This window comes from Humulus lupulus, chromosome 8 (assembly GCF_963169125.1).
Source record: "Humulus lupulus chromosome 8, drHumLupu1.1, whole genome shotgun sequence".
NCBI classification, from domain to species: domain Eukaryota; kingdom Viridiplantae; phylum Streptophyta; class Magnoliopsida; order Rosales; family Cannabaceae; genus Humulus; species Humulus lupulus.
This window is the reverse complement of record NC_084800.1, coordinates 93,085,410-93,095,480: the sequence shown is the minus strand read 5'-3', so window position 1 is coordinate 93,095,480 and position 10,071 is coordinate 93,085,410. Positions and strand designations below refer to the sequence as shown.

The 10,071-nt window shown below is 31.2% G+C and overlaps 1 protein-coding gene across 1 annotated transcript; it reads left to right on the top strand.

The window, feature by feature from the left end:
• Positions 1 to 372: 372 nt before the first annotated feature.
• On the top strand, positions 373 to 2,055 carry LOC133793960 (two-component response regulator ARR17). Its single transcript, XM_062231180.1, has 5 exons — positions 373 to 1,022; positions 1,177 to 1,259; positions 1,367 to 1,444; positions 1,523 to 1,593; positions 1,686 to 2,055. The coding sequence occupies exons 1-5, from the start codon at positions 866 to 868 to the stop codon at positions 1,780 to 1,782; spliced, it is 486 nt and encodes a 161-aa protein (XP_062087164.1). The 5' UTR covers positions 373 to 865; the 3' UTR covers positions 1,783 to 2,055.
• Positions 2,056 to 10,071: the final 8,016 nt, after the last annotated feature.

Here is a 10,071-nt window from a genome sequence, read left to right as displayed (position 1 = left end):
ATCAGTTTCAACACTAAAAGGGTTTTTTTTTAATAGTAATTTTATTTTATTTCTATTGAAAAAAGAAAAAAGGGTTTTGGCATGTACATACAATACGAAGTGCGTCACGAGATATCCAAAAAGAGAAACAACAGATACTGATACTTACAAATATATTGATTGTTTTGATATTTGATTCCACAATAGAGAGAGAGAGAAAGAGACAGAGATTTGATACGGCTGAAATAATAATATTAATAATAATTGGACTGAATCAAATCCAAAGGAAACCCAAAAATGATCACGAAATGTCTGTGAGTTGGATATTTATTATCTTACTCGATTTCCTCTCTCTTTCTTTTTTCTTTTATATGCATTTACTTACTGCTCTTGATATCTAAAAAAACGAACAGAGCAGAGCAGACCACATTATAAGGTTCATACATATCATGTGAGCTTTCGTTTTGGGGTGTGCTTAAATTTGTTGTCAGACAAAAAAAGAAAAGTGTTTTGGTTCCTCATCTTGTCTTACTGTGCTAGTAGCTTTGTGTAGTAATATTTGTAATAAATTCGATTTCGGCAGCCCACTCTCTTTTATTATTGTCCGTTTATATATATATATACACACATACACATATAGCTAGTGGAGGTGCAAGTATCATAACAGTTATATGCTTTTATGAATACAAGTATATATAGCTTTTCTCTTCTGGTTCTCCTCTTACGTGCGTAGCTTGCTTTCTTATTAATTGTTAATAATTAGAGGAGAGTTCGTTAGAGTAGTGGTGGGTCAAGTGTTGTTGAGTTATTCTTCTTCTTATTATTATTATTTTAATTTCTTGGTAGGGTTTTCAAATATCAGTTTTTAAAGGCTGTATATATATATATGGCTAGTGTTGGTTTTTCTTCTTCTTCTTCTTCTGGTTCTTCAATGTCGTGTTTAATGGAAAATGGAGATCAGTTGCCGCATGTGTTGGCCGTAGATGATAATCTTATAGACCGCAAACTCATCGAAAAGCTGCTCCAGAACTCTTCTTGCAAAGGTATACTTCTTTTTCTTTTCTTTTTTAAAATAATAATTTCTTTGTCTTAAAACCATTTTTATTCTGAGTTTGTTTTGGTGCTGGATTTTGTATATTTGGAAGTTCATTTGAAAAAAAAAAATTAAAAGTTTGGATATGTTTTTGGATGGTGCAGTAACTACTGCAGAAAATGGGGCTAGAGCTTTGGAGTTCTTGGGCCTGGGAGATCGTGGTAGACTCAACTCCCTGGAAGGCAATGTGAGTAAAAGAGAAAGATATTAATTATGTAATAATATTATTATTACAACAACAAAGCATAGATTTAGTAATAAATGATTTTGTTTTTGGGTAATTTTTCTTTGCAGATCTCAAAGGTGAACTTGATAATTACAGATTATTGTATGCCAGGAATGACTGGGTATGACCTACTTAAGAAAATCAAGGTATTATACATATTTCCAGGAATTATTATATAAGATTAATCTTTAGTATTAATGTGGCCATATGATTTTTGAGAACAGGAATCGTCAGTGATGAAGGAGGTTCCTGTGGTTATTATGTCATCCGAAAATGTCCCAACTCGTATTAACAAGTAAATACTCAATTTGGTTTTTGTACTATTTTTTTTCAAGACAATGTTGTTAATTTGTTTAAATAATAATTTGAAAACATAACAATAAACAGGTGCTTAGAGGAAGGAGCCCAAATGTTCATGTTAAAGCCCCTAAAGCAATCTGACATAAAGAGACTGAGATGTCATTTGGTGAATTCCAGAGGCTAAAAACAGAAGCACGTGACAAACTGGAGGAAACCATAGGAATTTGCTTTTCATTCTCACTATGTTTGTGCTAGACTTTTAATTTAGAATTTTACCTTCACATTTATTTTTATGTGCATCAAGAATTTAATCATCAATCTCACACCTTTTTTTTTTGTCCTGTTTCTGTAGATTATGCACTTGAGTTTATTATTTAATTACTGTTTTCAGCCACAAAATGTAAATGTAAGTTCGGAAGTTGAATTTTAGGGAGGAAAAAAAATGTATTTCAAAAGATGTTATTCTTATGTTTGCAGCATTCAACCAAAAAAAAATGTAGAAAAAATAAAACTTAAATTTTGGTATAATTTTATAAAATGTAGCATAATTATAATTATATTTTAAAAAATTTCTTTTCCTACCTTTTTCTTTCAAGAAATTTGTCCTTGGAAAAATTAAGAGAAAAAGAAAAAAAATTGTATCAAATTCTTTAATTTGTTGATTTTGCCGTAAAGCACATCAGATTAGTGAAATTTTTCTTCACAGTTTTTAAAACATTCTACATTTTATCGCCTTACTGCCTGATCAAGTGACACATTTTTCGTTTTTATCCTTATTTAAGATTAACGAACAAATTACAATAACATCAATGATTATGTGGTAACTTATTGATTCAATGAGATTAATTAACTTAATTTTTTTTAATCATATTTCTAGAGTGTAATTTTATATGGGAACAATATGAGCATACAAAAAAAAAGTGACATAGGCCATTTTCAATCACAACTTCATTTTAAATTAACTTTATCTTCATTTTATCACATTTTTTACTTCAAATTACTATTTCATCTCCAATCACATAAATTTTTGTAACAATTGTTGTTTTTTTTATTGTTGTTGGTTTTCTAATTGTTGTTGATTTAATTTGGTAATTTTAAATTTTATAATGTTATTGGTTTTTTATTATTAATGTTTATGTTGTATTTTTTTTATTTTAATTATTATTATAACATAAATTTAAATTTTATAAATGAAATATAATTAAAACCGAGAAAGTAACTAGTTACTTGAAAATCGAGAAAGTTGGTAACTAGTTATTATTACGTCGTTTCAACATTGGAAAAAAAAGTATGATTCAAAACAATTATCCTATTAGGAATAAAAAAATGATAAGAAGTGTATAGTTTATAATAACACCTCAAGAACATTGTGTTAGAGTGAATGAAATATAGGCATATGAACAATTCTAATTACAATCGGAGGTGAATCAGTACAACCAACAAAGTCTGAATTTGAGTAGCCAACTACTTCCAGGTTGTCGGTTCGTCTAAACATGAGTTTGTAATTCTTAGTACCCTGAAGGTACCTCATAACTTTCTTTGCAGCTTTCCAGTGGTCTAACCCCGGATTACTCTGAAAACTTCCTAGCATTCCGACAGCAAAGGCAATGTCGGGTCTTATACACACCTGAGCATACATTAAGCTTCTGACAGCAGAAGCATATGGGATATTCTTCATTTCTTCTTTTTCAAAATTATTCTTTGGACACTGGCTCAAATTTAATTTATCACTCTTAACAATAGGAGGAGCACTTGGTGAACAATTTTTCATCCGAAATCTCTCTAAAACTTTGTTAATGTAGGTTTCTTGAGATAGACCTAATATACCTTTGAATCTATCTCGATGGATCTTAATGCCAATGACATAAGACGCATCACCCATATCCTTCATCTCAAAGTTCTTTGAGAGAAATTGCTTCACCTCATGTAGCATGCATTTATCATTGGTTGCAAGAAGAATATCGTCCACATATAAAACAAGAAAACAAATCGTACTCCCACTGACCTTTTGGTATATACATTGATCCATGACATTCTCTTCAAATCCAAAAGAAGAGATGGCATCAAGGAATTTTAAATACCATTGGCAGGACGCTTGTTTTAAACCATAAATGGACTTCTTAAGCTTGCACACCAAATGATCACCATCACTAGAGGAGAATCATTCTGGTTGTTTCATGTATACCTTCGCCTCTAGGTCACCATTCAGGAAGACAGTTTTCACATCCATCTGCTGCAGTTCTAAATCGAAATGAGCTACTAATGTCAGGATAACTCTGAGGGAATCTTTCTTAGATACTGGAGAAAAGGTCTCCATGTAGTAAATTCCTTCTCTAACTCCTTTGACACCAGTGAGCTTTGTTGATGAGAACTGGTGGATGAGGTTGTTGTAAAGTGGTTTGTTTGAAGTGTCGAACTGCTCATCGATCAGTTTGATCAAGTCCTTAACTTTCTTAGGTTGCTCCACCAATCCACGCATTCCCGTAGGGATCTTGGACATAATGAACATGATACTGAGACGATTGGATCGCTCCCATTTTTCATATAGTGCGATCGCAGCAGCAGTGCTAGTCGCAGTATTTGCAGCAAGTTCGTCCTTCCTTATTGCGTAGTCCATGTCAGCGCAGCCTAAGTGAAGAAGAACTTGTTCCTTCCAAATTTTGAAATTGTCACCCCTAAGCTCATGAATTTCGGTAAGGATTTCAGCGAAACTAGAGGAGGATGAAGAAGCTGCATGAATAGGATTACAAACTTAGATTTTTAAAGATTGAGGTTTAATGAAGTCATGTTTGACCAATGTATAACATACTGAAAGATGAAATTTTATTAAAAAAAAATTTCCTGTGGGCTAAATTTTTAATTTAATAAAATTGGATGTACATGATGATAGATTATTCAAACAAATTATTTGGGATAAATTAAGGTTTGATATTTCTATCTAAATAAACTTTATGATAAAAATATTAAATTAATTATCATAACTCCTGTGGGTAAATTAAAAAAATTAATTTAATATATTATCCTAATTAATTATATAAATATAAGAAAATCACTGTGGGGTAAAATTATTATATTTATATAATCAATCACAATTTATGTCCATTATTTGATCATTTCATATTAATATATAATTTTGAATAATTACAGATGTTGTGGCTACTCCCTAATTATTTAAAATTATACGATTTACTAGACATTATGTTTTAGGCTTTAAGAAAACCTAAGAACAATTTTGTTATAACCTAATAGGCAATTAAAGAAATTAGTGCTCCTAGTGTGGTCGTCCGAAGATCATTAAAAACCTTTCTAGATTGAGCATTTGTCTCGGTTGCATGCTTTCTTATGTCAACCACAAAATTGTTTATGTATTATTCATAATTTTATTCACCCTAAATATTTTATGAATATTAATGTGCTAAATATTATTAAACCTATCTTAATGTTTGAATATAATATAAATATATCTAGCACAATAATGGAATATATAGCATATTTAAAATTATAAAGTCATACATATAAAATTAAAGGTAATTATACTAAGAATAAATTTGCATGAATAATAACAAAATAATCATACAAATTAGCATAATTAATTATATGTACGAAAATAAATACAATAATTCTATATATATACTTAATAGCAGAAAAATTCATGCTAAATAAGACAATAAAATTATTTATTGATTTGGTGAATTAATAAAATAATTGCAAAACAAAAATGTAATTACATTATTAAAATAGCACAATTATTTAATATTGCATCAATAAAATAAATATACCATGCAACAAATACAATAAAATCAATTAATTGCACATTTTAATTAATTTCCAAATATATAATATAAATAATCAAAATTATATTTTTAATTAAATTGGAAAAAAATGAAAAAATAAAATTTATTGTCTAAATGAGTATTAAAATCAAGAAAATAATAAAATTCCAAAAATAAATTAAAAAGGTAATTTTCAGATTTTTGTATGAATTTTTCTTAAATTAAAAAAAAAATTAAATCTGCCCTGGTCGTTTTCTGTGCTGAAGGGTAGCAAACGACATGTCGTTTGCGTTGTCTTCTCCATTGAACCGGGTTGTTTTGACCCGTTTTTCTGGAAGTGGGTCATGCGACCCGGTTTCGAAACTCAGTTGGAAATTCGTATTCCGACGATCAAAAAACGTGTTACAAAGCCCAGATCACATGAAAATTAATAGATAAAGAGATCCATGGCATTAGTTTGATTAAACGACAACGAAAAAACTGTTTGTAATATCAAAAATAAATTTTTGCCATTATCAAGCTCATGAATGTTTCAAAACTGTTGTTGGTTTCTCAAAACACGATTTGGATGCATAGACCATTAGAAAGGATAATCTTAAGGATTTCTAATGGTACTTATATTGAAAATTAGTTTCGAAACAAAAATTCAAAACTTTGAGGCATTAAAACTCTCGGTCAAAACTATAAAAAAAAAAAACTATATTTACAAACCATACTTTATAAGTTTTTTATGCCCAAAAATGTTAGGAATGAAGAAAGCAACGTAAACCAAACAACAAAGGCAATAAAACACAACCAAAATACACTACTACTACAAAAAAAAACCATTTTAGGACACATTTTTAGAGCACTCACCTAGATGTGAGTCCTAAAAACAGCTCCTGGACTTTTCAGGACTGTGTTGCAAGTCCTAAAAACTATGTATGTCATAAAAGTTTGATTTTTTTAACAAGCACCTCCTAGAATTTTTAGGACACTCATTGCGAGTCCTTAAAGAATTATTTTAGGACACGCGGTGCAAGTCCTAAAAAGTTATGTGTGTCCTAAATTTTGAATTTAAAAAATCACAAATTCCCTCCAATCCCTCAAATCACTCAATATTATAAAAAAAATACAAAAAACACTCAAATCACTCTCTCTCTCCCGAAGCTCCCTCTCTCTCTCTCCCTAGCTCGTCTTCGAATAGCCAAACAGCCGCCTTGCCGTCGCCGCCGAACGCCATGCGTTGCCCCACGAGATGCGCCACCCCCCGAAACCTCGAACCCCCGGAGCTCAACCCCTCACACGCGGCCTAAGGCCCTCAAAGTGCATCTCGAAGTTTATGCAATTTTGGGTTTTCCCAAACTTTTTGACCACTTTTCGGCCACCTAGAGCCACCATGAGATAAACCACCACCACCACCACCATATTCCTTGCATCTTGGGCTTCAAAACCCACTAAAAAATTAGAGCCGATGGCCACCGTGGAGTGGTGGCGCCGCCACTTACTCCGACCATTCTTTTAGGGCTTGCGTCAATTTTTTAGAGCTCGCAATGCGAGTCCTAAAAACATTCTTTTAGCAAGTCCTAAAAAATCTCAGTTTTTAAGGCTCTCAAATAGAGGACTTGCGCCTCGCGAGTCCTAAAAAGCCTTTTTTGTAGTAGTGATACAAAAAAAAATTGATGTAAATGGCTATAATAAACATATATATACACGGCCAAAACAAAAACTCAAAATTATATATATACATATGTATATGAACAAGGCAGAGACATAGATTAGGCGACTGATACTAAATGTTAGAGTGAATGAAATATAGGCATATGAACAATTCTATACATGTATGCGGAATTAATATATAGATTGAACATTTACGAAGATATGATAAAAAATATGTATACCTTCAGCCATTGCAATTGATAATCTCGATCTAGTTTTAGATCTACAAAAAAAAAGAGACAGAAATTAGAACGAGTACACAAGTTTCCAAGCTCTTACTAACTCTTTTAGATGGAGTTACTGAAAATCAGAATAAGCAGCGAGCTTGGGGATCGGTACTCTATATTTATAGAGTGAGACCTACCATCAGAGTCTCTGCCACAATTACAAAGGTTGAGATATTCTCTCAACTTAATTAAGATATTCCCTTCATTTAGTTAAGAAATTCAAATTGTGTTTAGTAGATAAATGTTGACCATTATTTTTGATATATTAAATGAATAAAAAATCAATTAGTTATAACAAATTAATTTTTAATATACACATTGATCATTAAACAAACAAGAATAGAATTGAATTAGGATGATGAATAACAGATTTGTAAAATGAAGATTAAAAACAGTAAGAATAGTAATGAGCAAACAAATGGCTTAAGAAACTTTATTGATGATCAAAGATAGTAGCCTTACAATCGAGCTTCACACAGTGAAATCAGAAAAGGATTACAAAACATCTCACATGAGAGATTAGGATCAAATACCCTAGAACTCTTTAACAGCCCTCCAACTCTCAAAATAAAGTTTTCTTTTTCTAAGTTTAAAAAACTCACTGTTACAATGAATAGAGTGGTTAACTCTATTTATAGACATCTAAAACAGAAGAATAACTCTCTTGATCAATTGATTTCAGAATAGTCAAGCCACATCAGCATAAGTGACTTGAATCATACCACAAGAAGAAAGTATTAGTGTCTCAAATGCCAATACATAACTTTGAAATTCTATAATGCAAATTGTAACATACAAGTATAAATTGTTCTATAATTTCTCAAGATCTTGGGTTATGAAGATGTGCTTTTCTATGGCTATCTCCACCCAAGAGTTCGTGATTCCATGATGGCAAATTCAATTTTGATTTGCGAGTTCTTTTCTTTTTTGCTCTAGCTGATTGTGATTATGGTTTCTAATATTAAATTTGTGAGGAAGAAGTTTCCCATAGTGTTTAGCATAGTTTGAAAGGTCAAATTTACTGAATCCATAATTTTAGGCACGTCTTTCTTCAATCCTCCAATATTGAGAAATTGACAGGAATAACTTAATAAAAATCTTAAATTTGCAAAGAGAAATGCTACAGTCAACCTCCTATTATAACCACTTTGCCAACCTCTACCTCCAAAAACATATGTTAGATTTTTTTTCATGGCGGTATTCGTTGTAGTTACGGTATCTTTTTGCCAAATTTTCGAAAAATTATGAATAGTTTACAGAACTGAAAATAAAGTTCATGATATATTTTAATATTCTGATTTACCACACGTGTTCGAAAAAATATAAACATATTTTTCGACATTGTAAATTATTCATAATTTTTTGAGAATTTATAGGAAGGATGTTGTAACTACAACAATCACTGCTATGAAAAAAATTTGAAAAAAAATACAGCGACATGTGTTTTTGGGGGCGAAGTGAGACTAAGAGGTTGAAATAGGAGGTTATTATTAGCACTCCTCATTTGGAAAATAAAATTTTCTTTTCCTTTTTTTAATAAAATTGAAAAGGAATTTGATGTGCCAGTGATTAACATGTTATTAACCTGTCCTGTAGCCTAAATGTTTTTTTTTGTAAATTAAAAAGAAAAGTGAGATCGAATACCCAAGTTGTTTTAAAAAAAAAATTGAAGACCTATGTCTCTCTCCTCTCCCTCATTCGTGACTCTCTCACTCCCCCTTTCTCTCTCTTCTCCATTGCTTCACCATTTGAGTTTTTTGAGCAATCACCAACGACCTTCAACAACAACAACAACAAGACCCACTCCCATAAAGCCCTAACTTACTTTTTTTGTTTGTTTGAAAGAATTCAACAATGGAGGACTCAACAACATTTCCTTAGTCCTCCTCAAATGAACAAGTAAGAATTTTGAGTTTAAGGGATTAGAATACTTTTCATTTTGAGTTTATTGATATACATTTTCAAAAAGAGAAATCACTATAGTTTTAAGTTTATTTGTGTTGTTAGTTTTAATCACTAACTTGAAAATTATATGAATACATATTTAAAAATTAAAAAGAGACCCTATTGATTTTATATTAAATCTTCAAAGATCTTAGGTTCAGAATATCAAAATGTACTGAGAGACCCTCAAAATACACTGAGGATTGCTTGCATCAATCTTTGAAAGACCCTTAAAATGCATTGAGAGACTCTCAGTCGCGTGTACCAATCTTAGTAGAGACCATCAAAATACACTGAGAGACCTTGCATCAATCTTTAAAAAACCCTTAAAATTGCACTGAGAGACCCTGAGTCGTGTGTACCAATATCAGTAAAGACCCTCAAAATACACCAAGAGACTCCTGGGTCTCATCAATCTTTAAAAGATCCTTAAAATGACTGAGAGAATCTGAGTTGTGTGTACCAATCTTAGTAGAGACTTTCAAAATACACTGAGAAACCCCTGGGTCTCTCAGGATTGCTTGTACCAATCTTCGAAAGACCTTTAAAATGCACTAAGAGACCTTTTGGGTCTTAAAGTCCTTTTATAATTTTCTATTTAATGTTTATACTTATAGTTTGTATTAATTTGCATTGTTTTCATTATATTTACAAAATATTTTAGATTTGTAGAACTGTTTTAACAACAGATCTTCCTTGTGAACCGCATATTACAACAGGTGAATATAAACATAGAAAATTAAAAGTGACCTCCAAGAGTCCATTGAGTGTGATTGAAGATATAATTCGTGGCTAACAGACAATCACAAGATTGTTTTTAGAAAATATGCT

Coding starts and splice junctions, on each gene's coding strand:
- LOC133793960 (XM_062231180.1), top strand. CDS start 866: ATGGCTAGTGTTGGTTTTTCTTCTTCTTCTTCTTCTGGTTCTTCAATG. Junction 1,023..1,176: donor CCAGAACTCTTCTTGCAAAG/GTATACTTCTTT, acceptor TGGATGGTGCAG/TAACTACTGCAGAAAATGGG. Junction 1,445..1,522: donor ACCTACTTAAGAAAATCAAG/GTATTATACATA, acceptor TTTTGAGAACAG/GAATCGTCAGTGATGAAGGA.